The sequence below is a fragment of the Sinocyclocheilus rhinocerous genome, unplaced genomic scaffold (genome assembly GCF_001515625.1).
Source record: "Sinocyclocheilus rhinocerous isolate Xijiao unplaced genomic scaffold, SAMN03320098_v1.1 scaffold1386, whole genome shotgun sequence".
In the NCBI taxonomy this organism is placed as follows: domain Eukaryota; kingdom Metazoa; phylum Chordata; class Actinopteri; order Cypriniformes; family Cyprinidae; genus Sinocyclocheilus; species Sinocyclocheilus rhinocerous.
Window position 1 is genome coordinate 1,047,690 of NW_015660628.1, and position 12,882 is coordinate 1,060,571.

At 39.2% G+C, this 12,882-nt stretch overlaps 1 protein-coding gene across 1 annotated transcript in view; it reads right to left on the reverse strand.

The window, feature by feature from the left end:
- LOC107725391 (caskin-1-like) overlaps positions 1 to 7,074 on the reverse strand; it is a 48,558-nt gene extending 41,484 nt beyond the window's left edge. The window contains exon 1 of the mRNA XM_016534632.1: positions 6,495 to 7,074. Coding sequence (XP_016390118.1) covers positions 6,495 to 6,588 — 94 coding nt within the window. The 5' untranslated portion in view covers positions 6,589 to 7,074. The remainder of the gene's footprint in view (positions 1 to 6,494) is intronic.
- Positions 7,075 to 12,882: the final 5,808 nt, after the last annotated feature.

Sequence of the window (12,882 nt, forward strand, 5' to 3'; positions counted from 1 at the left end):
AGATTACAAAAAATGCCTCATACACAAAGTGATAACACTTAAACAAAGGATGTCAACTTTTTCCAACTCAGGAATCTCTTTCTAATAATCTTTCTAATAATAAGTTCAATAATAAGTAAATAAGTTCAACTGTAAATATACTAAATCAATAAGATACAATAAAAAATGCAGCCTTTCAAATAAAAGACTACATGACTGCATTTAGAACCAAACAGTGAAATAAATATTGAATAAATACTTTTTTTTCACATTATACTTTACTGGCCCAATGCAGTAATTTTACAGACCCTCACAGGTCTGTGGACCCCCAGTTCTAATGCAAACCATGGCATTAGACATGACATTCAATCCACTATCCAACAACATCCTGGGAGCAAAATCTGAACTGTCCCCATCATTTCTTAAAGTGACACTCATGCATATAACCAGTCAGAAAATTCACATTTCCAGAAAACTAATACTCTGCTAGCCTCAAGCAAGTTGTATTTTATGATGCAACAATCCTTCCTTCATTTTATGGCTATATTACAATACTATATAGATGAAAACACGTACAGACAAGCACATATTCTAGATATAAAAATGAGTATTTAAAACTATTACAAATGTTGTTAGCTGGTTAGCTATCAAACATCTGGTCCACTTGGATTTTCTTTTTTATCTCTTAATACCTTTGGGAAACATGTGAAAATGAAATCAGTGACAGAAATATACTAAAAATAGGTCAAATGTGCCACCTCGTGTGAACCTGTTCCAGTCGTGGATTTTTGAGAATCATTTACGCTGTGAACAAACATTTCTGAAACGCTTTGATTTTCCCCTACTTTCCATCTGTTCTGCTGCTTGAATGAATCTGTGGGTGGCTTGTCATTCATAAAAGACTTGGAATAACATGAGAAGTAATGAATTGTTTCAAATTCTCCAAATGTTCGCTGATGTAGTCAGCGTAATTCAAATTTTACCATGCTCAAACTGAACTGAAAGCTACTTACTGCCCTATTCTCTATGCTAATGACAGTAGCAGGTGCTTTAGGCGCCCTGATGTCAACAATCAGTGGTTAACTGCCCATGTAAGAGCGGCATTTAACTGCTCTAGAGCAAGAGAAAGGAGTTTCTTGAAATAGCAGAGTCAAATCAACATAATATAATATATCAAACTTAATATATAAGAACTCTTACATGCACTAATTTAATCTTCTGGGAGGTCTATGGACATCTGCTCTACTAAATCAGTATGTTCAGATACTGGTGAGGAACACGTTTAAAAAGAGAACTAGGACATAAAAAGGTATGTGGAAGCATGAAAATATTTTATCTACATAGAAATGATTTGTTAAACAAACTTTAAATTGGATCGATTATATGCACATTTATTCATTCTTAAAAACACAAAATAACAAAAAAGCATGCAATGCTTCAAATAAAATTGTTAGAGTAGAAGATCTGTTCAGCATAAAAATAATTTCCCAATGTGAACAAGGTTTGGACTGAAGAAGCACTAACCTCTATAATGGTGACTTCAAATAAAACACCATACATTAGCACTCAACCACAAAAGTAACACTAAACAGAACCCTGAGCACAACTACTGCCTTATTCATTACCAACAACTATTTACAATCTTTATAAAGGTGAATTCCATTTGTACTCGGATATCAGAAATTCCAACCCCCAAGTCGAACGAAAAGTGATCGCAAGATCAGAATCTAAAATGCTCAGCACATCAGCATAAGTGAAACAGTAGTAATATATTGTTTATTAGCACTTTTGTGTGTCTGTGTCTCACTAAACTCAGCAGTGCACACAGTACTATCCAACCTTTATCTTTGGACTTGATACTTCGGCATTATCTGTGCAAAATTTTTATCGACTGGTATTAACTTTTGATGCCTCCATCTTGGGTTCCCCACTTGTGTACTGGAACACAGTCAACTTGGATGTGACGTCATTCCCAGCTCGGGCATCTGAGGTAAAAGGAATGCATTTTTCTCCCCGCCTACTTATTAAATATTCATATTTGCAAGAGCCAATAACCACTCCTTTAAACACCTTCACTTGTTTTTTTTTCTGTTCGACTTACAAGTTTGCAATTTACATTGTTCAAAAGAAAGAATAATATAGAGATATATTACATATTATAAACTAGATTTCATTTAGCAAAACCAATCAAAACAGAAAATTGCATTTCTCTCCCCGCCTACTTATTAAATATTCATATTTGCAAGAGCCAATAACCACTCCTTTAAACACCATCACTTGTTTTTTTTTCGGTTCGACTTACAAGTTTGCAATTTACATTGTTCAAAAGAAAGGATAATATAGAGATATATTACATATTATAAACTAGATTTCATTTAGCAAAACCAATCAAAACAGAAAATTTTGTACCGAGTTTCTTTTTTCTGTTGTAGTTTCAGGGAAGGTGCAAGGGAGCTGCTATCAAACAAAGGTCAAGGAAGAAAAAGTTCAAGGATGTCATGTAATTAACCTTCAGAGAACATACAATTTCGATTATGAGTCTCTTGAGAGATGATCTGAGACGGGAACATCAACAGCTCTGGTATACCCTAACTGACCTTCTACAGCAGCGCAGGACATATTGGACATTGATGTAAAGGTGTTAGCAAGGGTTTAGCAACAATCACTGAAAGTATGTATGCAGTCTGACATATTGACACACCAGCTGATCCTCGCTTTTACCACGCCAAGAGAGAAAAATAGCGACTTCTCTCTTAAAAGATCATCTATAAGGCTCTTATATTTACTCCACAATGTATTGTGTCCTGCACTCTATAATTTTGACAAATTACAGGTATACATAAACATTTCAGTCCTCTCTTTTTCTAAAAATTATAGTGCCTAAAACTGTACCTGAAGAAAGTGAATGGTTTCTTTACCAACACAAGGGAAAGAAGGGCATCTTTAGTATAGCTATTATTGTAAAACTCTCTCTCACACACACACACACACACACACACACACACATACACACACAGAATGGCCTGCTTTCATTTCAGGCCGCCCCTCCTACCATAGCAGGAGATGCATCTCTCACCACCTGGGATGTTACCCGGCACTGGAAGTGGTAATTGCATTTCAATTATAGACATGTGTGCGCGTATGTTTGGGTGTGTGTGATCTTGTGCAACAGTCTCTGTATGTGCAGGACACTATTTATTGTATAAATGAGAGGAAAATCTATTCCAGCTGAGCATAATTTTTGACCTACCAAAACAGTCACATACTATCTGCATCCTCGTTCTGGGTTGAGACATCAGTGACAGCTTTGCTTGCCATGTAAAATATTCACACTAAAGGCCTTTTCATACCAAGAATGATAACTATTACAATATTACAACTATATTAGTGGCCACACCAACACACAATAATGTTCTCTTTATTATAAGCATGCACTGCAGTTATGCGCTGTGATGGTGCTATTCTTTTAGATTTTCAACAATTTTTAAATATTCATCGTTATCGCTATATTCTTTGGTGTGAACAGGCCTTACAAGATGTTGATGAGTTTGTTTCTGCATCAAAATTTGGAGATCAAAGTTCTGCATCAGATTTGGAGAGATTTAGCATTACATCACTCAACAATGGATCCTCTCCAGTAAATGGGTGCTGTCAGACTGAGAGTCAACTGATTAAAACATCACAATAATCCACACCACTCCAGTCCATCAATTAATGTCTTATGAAGTGAGAAGTTGTGTGTTTGTAAGAAACAAATCCATAAATAAGGCATTTTAACTTTAAACTGTCACTTCTGGTGAGTCCATAACCCGAAATAATGCTTATCCAGTAGAAAAGTCCATCCCCTCTTGTAACATCAAAATTGACCAACTTACTTGTATAGAACTGTTTTGGACTGTTTTCGCTTGTAACCAGTACTTGATCCATGTATATACTGTATCTCTCCTGATTCAGATGCGACAACTTTTATACTTAAGAGATCAATAGAGGACTATTATGGATGTTTTAGACAGAAGCAACAATTTAAAGTTAAAAAATGCCTTAATGATCAATTTGTTTCTTACAATCACACAGCTTTTCATTTCACAAGACATTAACTGATGGACTGGAGTGGTGTGGATTAGAGCCCTGCACGGGCCTCAAATATAGGCCCTAGCCCGGCCCTGGCCCGAGACGCTCAGGCCCTAGCCCGGCCCGTGTCCGACAGCTCATCAGAATTCATGGCCCGAGTCCGACCCGATCCCATCTTTTTCCCCCTTTCTCCCAAAACAGCTTATACTACTGTTTCAGCTATTAAAATAGTTCAGTTTTGTATGTAATCTCAAAGTGTATGATCACATGTATCACAATGTTAGTTTAAATGTTTAACCTATATAAATGTGCCCTATTAGACGCATATCTAATTGTTTGTGCGGAGAGCTAAAGTACGCTTTACAGGACATGGAGGCGCCGGCACGATCACTTGCATTGGAAACAACGTAAAATATGCCGTCATTTTTGCTCATAAAGGTAAGAGTAATACATCACTCGGAACTGTAAACGGTCTACTTTTATTTGTGTGCACTCACAATATCAACAAAACGTTGTGCTTTTATAAAATAAAGGTTACATACATGAAATGGCGAGTCAGGATCGTCATCTTCATCTTTGCGACATGGACTAAGAAAACACTAATTTATTAATAAATAATTCAAATATCTCCTTACTATTACTTTTGCCAGGGCTTTGCGGAATGCTTTAGCCTATTGCGTGCGTTTTTTGCTGTCATGTGCAAGGATATGTTTGCAGATTCTGCACTGCACATGACCAATTGACTCACTGTTTGCCGTGGTAATCAAATCAAAACTCTTCCAAAATGCAGCTTTTCCCGAAGCATTGGGAACTTTTAGTAACTCCCCACGCTCCAACTTCTCCCTGATGCTCTGCATGGTCAACTGTCACCTGTATGCTAATGCGTGCGTATGCGTTGCGTATTGCATAGGCGATGTACAATATTTATAATATAATCAATATAACAATATTTCATACAGTAGCCTACGTGTGCTCTGCGCGTGGCCTCTAGTGTGGATTACTTGTGGATCGTTATGATGTTTTTATCGGTTATTTGTACTCTCATTCTGACGGCACCCATTCACTGCAGATGATTGATTGGTGAGCAAGTGATGTAATGCTACATTTCTCCAAGTCTGTTCCAATGAAGGAACAAACTCATCTATATCTTGGACAGCCTGAGTAATTTTTCATTTTTGGGTGGACTATTTCTTTAAGAGAGGTGTTTACAAAGAATGCCTTTCACTTGCATTCCTTCTGAGCAGTTTTCATTTTTAATCTCTCCAACCACAAACACATGGTCATGCCATACTCATAATTACGACCAACTCTAATGTGACCTGGCAACCTCTGACAGTATGAACGCCCCTTTACACGTCATAATAGACAGACGCCCAAGTGAGTGAGTGGCCTCTCACTCTCTCTCTCTCTCATGTACTCACACACTTTATCACTCTGACATCTGGCGCTTTTCACGAATATAATCCCTCTTCCCTTCCCGAGCCTCGTGCTTCCCAACAAGGACAACAAGATGGTCTCTATCTATCTATCTATCTATCTATCTATCTCATTTAAAACACAGCTAGTTAAATCAAATAGGCACAACATCTAATATTGAATAACAGGCAGCCTACTTTTGACATAAAGTAAAAACAATAAGACGGTAGGCCTATCTATAAACAGCATAAATGTATACATTATGAACAGGTAGACATAGCATCTAATGGACCATAAACGCAAAATGACAATACCCATCTGCACATGTTTCCTTCAATACTTCATCTCTTTAATCTTTAGCGATCTTGAGCCACCTGCCATAGCCGAGCGCGCGCTCATCTGGACATCAAAGCGGATTTGGCGCGGCCCGCCACTTTCATGCCGTTACACACAGCAAGCATCAAGTATTGACAACCCATCTACACTTAGCGACACGACATACGTGGAACGCTGGCGCTATAATGAACGAATGTCGATATCTGCGCTGATATTAACTAAAAAAGAACCGACTCACTCTGGAGTCATTCGGACGAAACTGGCGTGATTCACTAAAAGGAAAGGGGCTGATAAGAGTCGTTCGTTTAGAACGCTTCTATGGTGCTCGGCGGAAATCGGCGGAAAAAATGCACTACAGAACCGTTCACGAACGTGATTAAAATAATTTAGTTTCAATGTTTTAAAAATTGAAGCCGTTCTGAAAAAGAACCGGTTCTCGGTTCTCAGCGACACTAATATGCATAAGGCCTACAAAGTCATTTTATCTACACGCTCTTACGAGGAAATTGATGGGAAAACGCAAGAAATTGTTAACGAAACATATTTATTTCGACAAAGCCAAGTGTTTCGCCATATAATATCAACAATTCCAAAGCCATGTGTGCTTATGTGATCATTGAAGCTCTGCTATAGCAAGGGGGTGTGTGGAGGGTGTGATGAGACATTTAAAGATCGGTGGGTGTGATACTCACTCGCTTTGCCCTGTTTGGGTCTCTGGAGGAGCCGCTGGACGGTAATCAGATCCTCCGTCTTCACCGCCTGCAAGAGTTCCTGTTCTTTTCCCATCCTGTTCAATCACACACTCAAGCACCCTCTCTCACACATGCAGTCATGGATATACTTCTACATCCAGCGCATCTTCAGGGGACCAGGGGACCATAACGGTGCCGTTAACGCCAGCGCATCCTCGCCGTACATCGTAAAAAGATCGAGTGCGCAGAGACGCGTAAGACGCGTTTACATGCCCAGTGGAGTGACCAGTGGCGTCCACGCAGTTCCTAACGACGAAAAACGGTGTTATTGCGTACTGAGGTGACAAGAGTCCTGTCGTTTTCAGGTTAAAGAGACGGCGCGGAAACCTTGCGCGTATTTACGCACGGTGACATGGTTGTACTGCTACAAAAATAGCAGATACTCTGTAAATCAAAACGGAAGGCGTCTCTTTGACCCGAAGCTCATAGAGAGACCGTATATATTACGTAAACATCCAGGCAGATGTGCGCGCCCGCTGGAGGTTGTAACCCGCTGTCGCTTTCTCATGTGCGCATGTATGTGTGTGTGTGTGTGTGTGTGTGTGTATGTATGGCAAGCCGTTTTAACATTAATTCTTTAAAACTAACTAGTATCGATTTTATGTTACTTTACATATCTTAATACTAAATAACACACTAGTGACTACAATCTTTGTTCAGTTTTACCGGAATAACAGGTACTCTCTATTTACTTAGTACTAGAAAAACTAGAACAGTTACTAGTGAAACTGGAAAACAATTTTTTTAAGTGATCGTTAACCCAAAACTGACAATTAATTCATGTAATTAATTACCCACCCTTATGTCGTTCCAAACCTGTAAGGCCTGGGACACACTAGACGATTTTCAAATCTTAAACGATTTTAAAACCATGGGAGACCACAGACATGAAGACAGTTCAACTGATTTTTAGCCTTATAATCCTCTGAACGCACACACTAGACGATTCGACCAGACCACGAGACCACACATTTGTCAATTGTAGGAACGATTTCACAGTGACATGTGATCTCACAGACACTCCCGAGATCAAATGTGACTAGAGAAAAAAAACAAATAGAGGACAATCAACGTTGTCAGCTGGCTCTCCTGGCACGCGTTCTATTTCACAGTGAAAAACAAAGTATAACAAAGAATATGGGTGATGTTCTCTGCTTTCATGTCATGTTTGTGGCTGCCAAGTTTCAGCTATAGAAGCACACAACATCCGGTAGGTGAAGCTTGCTCGCTCTCATTGGCTATCACGTCAGAGGCAGCCCGATCAAGAGTTTGAGTTCGGGGACGCTCCGTCCCGATCGGGAGCAGATAAATAATCGTAATGACACCACACAATAGAGGATGTTTTGGACAAAAAATCATTTGTGACAAGCCGCGAATAGGGCCACACCCCCCAATCGTTCGGGGATGCAAATCCGGCCTTAAAATCGTCTAGTGTGCGGCCAGCCTAAGACCTTTGTTCATCTTTGGAACACAAATTAAGATATTTTTGATTAAATCTGAGAGCTTTCTGACCCTCCATAGACAGTAATGCATGCAACTACCATGTTCAAGGCCCAGAAAGGTAGTAAGGACATTATTATGTGCGCAAAGAAAACAAAAATAACGACTTTATTTAACTGACATTATTATGTCATTTATAACGACTTTATTCAACTGACAGATATTTGTTCTGACATAAAACCCGGATGAGTTGTGCCTAGTTTACAAGCAGAGGAAGATGCACACTGTACATAAAACAGTCTTCGTAAACATGTCTAAAGATTTCGACAGAGAGGATGACTTGCAATTTTTTAGAAAAGAAAGTGAAAGAAAGTGATGTGACATGTGGCCAGGTATGGTTACCCATACTAGGAATTAGTGCTCTGCATTTAACTCATCCTAAGTGCACACACACAGCAGTGAACACACACCCAGAGCAGTGGGCAGCCATTTATGCTTGTTGGGGGTTCGGCGCCTTGCTCAAGGGCACCTCAGTCGTGGTATTGAAGGTGGGAGAGAGCGCTGTACATTCACTCCCCCACCTACAATTCCTGCCGGACCTGAGACTCGAACTCACAACCTTTGGGTTACGAGTCCGACTCTCTAACCATTAGGCCACGACTTCCCCTTTGCCCAGGGATGTGTTAAATGGATAAAAAGTGATAGTAAAGACTTATATTGTTGGAAAAGATTTCTATTTTTAATAAATGCTATTCTTTTTAACTTTTTACTAGCCTAATCAAAGAATCAAAACAGCACAATAAAAAAAATATTAAGCAGCACAACCGTTTCAACACCGATAATAAATCAGAATATTAGAATGATTTCTGAAGACAGGAGTAATGATGCTGAAAATTCTGCTTTGCTTCACAGGAATACATTATATTTTAAAGTATATTAAAATAGGAAACCAATATTAGCAATTGCAATAGCCTAATAGTTCACAATATTACTGTTTTTTTTCTGTATTTTTGATCAAATAAATACAGCCTTGATGAGCATAAGTGACTCTATTAAAAAAACAAGGTCAATTATTTATTAGGTTTATAATATAGGCCTAACATAATATAATATAATATCAAAACAAACTGAAGCATTTAAACTGATAGAAAAGAATAGAAAACAAACTGAAGCAATTAAACTGAGATCTGCAAGTTAAATATTTTCAAAGAAAAAAAACCATGAACGCGAATTCTTCTATAGCTATCTAAACATCCCTATGAAGTACGGTTTGCACAATACACCTGTGTGTGACTGTAAATGTCTCTGAGTTTTGTTACCGTTCTGTGCCCATCATCCGCTATTTCCAGCACTTAATCAAGCCACTCTTCTTTAAAACACGAGGACGTTTTATTTCACGTCATTGCGTTTGCTCTCGATTTGAGCTATTTCGTCCGCAACCACTGAAGTATTCGGTTTCTACAGCGTCATTTGGCGCACATCATTCTTTTTCTATAAAACCTGTAAACCGCATTCACCGGTTCTAACTCTATAGCGACATCAACTTTATAGCGGTTTACCCGATCATTGCGATTCTTTCGTTTTTACTAGAATACAATCAAATGGCTTTCCCAACTCATTTTTGGAGAATGGTTTCACTGCAGCCTGGAGATCTCCAAATGGGGGCGGGAACTCCAAAATGGGGTGGGAGCTCCAAAATAGGGCATGACTTCCTCCCATTGACAGACAGGCACATCACACGCATGCACAATTTTCCCCCTCAATCCACTTCAGCGCAAACTCTGCCCCACAGCTGATTCTAAAGATTTTATTGGTTAATTAAAGTGTTGTTTTCCTACAATATGCTACAAAAAATGCTAACCCCTAAACCTACCCCACACCTGACCCTAACCTTAACCAGTGAAATGGACTGCACGGCGGGATTGGCGCTGAATAGCGTGGTAAAGAAAGTTGCAGTTCAGGAGATAAACAGTTAATAAGACTATGCGATAGTTCCGTAACTTCCCAACCGGACCTCACCGGACAAGGGCACCTTTTTAGTTACACCCAGCGTCACTACCCCCTCCTACCCTGCGAATTTCGTGCCCCGGGACGCCCCCGTTGCTTGGAACAAAGCGATAGAGATTAAAGTATTTCCCCTGCGCTGCGCTGGGACGGCTCGCGGGATAGCTCGTGGGTGATTCCCGTTTACATCATGAAGCAGAGTTTCAAACTCCAGTCCGAACACCACTGGCCACGAGCTTTGGGCTCTGCTCTCACGGAGAATATTTATTTATATAGCATTGTGATGAGAGGGGCGGGGCCGAGAGCCGTGGGAACGGAGTTTTATTTTGAACCGGCGAACATTCAAACAAAACTTTACTAATAAAATAAACACAAAACAGCACGACAGCCCCTCGCGGACGACTGTGGCGTACAAACAGAACCAAAACACAAAATAAAACCCAGGCCTGGTCCTCTCTCGTCTTTCACTGTCGTAGCTCCTCCTTTTATCATTCCGGAGCTCCTCCGTGGGACTCGAGACCGGTGAGTGGTGCAGGTGTCGCGCATTAGCATTTACTCCACCAGCCTCGCTCCGTTCCCACGGCTCTCGGCCCCGCCCCTCTCGTCACAAGCATATTTTATTTTAGATGAACTAGAAACAATATTTAATTTATAAAGTTTTATTTTGAAATGTAAGTCAATAACAATTGGCTGAAGCCACAGCCAATGGTGAAAGTCTTTGCGCGAGGAGAACGCGCCCCATTTTGGAGGTTCTGGCCACTTTTGGAGTTCACGCCCCATTTTGGAGATCTCCGGTCTGCAGTTATACCTAATTGGATTTTTGCGTGTGCGCGGCACATTATTTCTTCTGCGCGGCCGCGGTGGAAGAAGTGCGCGGCCGCGCGCGCGCAGCTTAGAGGGAACATTGTATGTGTCGTGGTGAATTCTCGTTATTAATGTTCCAACTAATGGAATTGTGGCCCTGAAACCAATTAATCTATTTCAGTTCAAATCAATGCTAACTTACTTAACATACAAATTTAATAAACAAGTAAAACATTACTTGTCACTGGCATTAGCGCATCGTTCATAGAGTCAATTTATTGTATGCTTTCATATAGCCAACCACAACCTTACTATGAGAGCTACTCTTAGCACAATGGTACCCCAAAAACTTCAACATAACAGAAAGGTTTAATTACAATACATCGGAATTTTAAAATTGCTATCATTTATTTAAGTTGTGATAATAGTTCCCCTGAATTTCTTCTTTTAGTGACTAATTAAAAAAGAACACTAATCACTACTGGATGCCTTACTAGTCATTAAAAAACTAGTAACGTAAAAAGAAATTAAATGAAATAAATGATAAAGCAGCTTGCCATAGCATATGTGTGAGAGAGACTGCTTGGCTAAATTAATGGTGCTGCATCAGTCAGGGGGCATGACTAAATAGACCCTTTCCCATGAGCCTGACAGATTAAAAAGGAGGAAAGCAGTGTGTGCTGTATTTGTGTGTGTGTGTGAGCGAGCATGTTTTTGAGGAGAAAGGTCACAGGACAGATTTTAGCAGGGTAGATACTGACCATGTACGCTTAGCCAAAGGCACATGGTCCTCTAAAGAAAGAGGGGAAATAGCACACTGTTATATGAATATCCGACCTTCTTTCTTATATTGAATATTCTGCAATGTTCACGCAGCTTTTTTTTTATACTGTCCACCATATGGTCCAAAAACTGTATGGCTTCAGAAATCAAATACAGCACACAAGGCATCTTTTTTGGAGCATGATAGTCCCTGGTCAAAATATACCTTCATTTTATGGAAAAGAGCTCAAAAATTCTGTAAAAGATCTTCTTGTGTTTTCCACATAATTGTAATTTCGTTTTGGGGAAATAATGTGTGAGCTGTTCCTTTAAATCTCACTGGTGGCCCTCAGACACTGATAGCCATACTGATTATTATCATATAATTTAACCACTCCCATTCTCTCTATCTGTCATTTCAGCCATAATTTTAGTGACAATCTTACAATTAAAAGTCTGTGATACGATACATTACTCCCTAAGGGTGTCAGCAAAACCGGAGCAGATGTCTAATTTGGGCTCCATTCTAACCCACATCAGTCAGTGGGTAATTGGCCGTTCTTTACTTATTTTGCACTGTCAGTTTTAAGGACTGCAGTGGCTAAATTTATACTCATTTATTTGCAAGGTAAAACTTGTTATCCGAATTACCTGCAGGGAGATTCCTCTCCTACCAGTTCCCTGCTCTCTCCAACCTGGATCTGCTACATTTGTGTTTATCACCCAGAACATTAATCACTAGTTCACCAACAGTTTACTCCTGGAGATCTACCTTCCTGCAGAGATTAGCTCCAACTCTAATTAAACACAACTGAACCAACTAATTCAGCAGGTGTGTTGACTGGGCTGGAACTAAACTCTTTCAAAGGTAGATATCCAGGAAAAGGACCGAGATACAGTAAGGGATCTCTTCTATTTTCAGTGCAATGTACCATAATGCATCCAGAAACCGATTTGTTTATTTTATTAATATTATTTTATTATTATTAGATATTATTTTTGCCATTTTAATATTCCTAATGCAGATTCTCATTAGATTATCATTACTATAGTACAAAGATTATGCATTAATGCAGTACAACACTGTAAAAACTGATTTTTTTTAATGTTGTAAAACAAGGATTATTGGATTATGTATAACAAGAAAATACAATTTCAGTCTTTCTTCTGTAAAATCCCATGTTTAATTAATTCAGTGTGTGACTTACTTTTTCTTTATAATTAATTGTGAAATTATGTTATCTCTGTTATAATTTAAATTCACCGTTTGTTTTTTTTAATACCATAATAATCACCTTTAGCATGCAAGCTACCATTC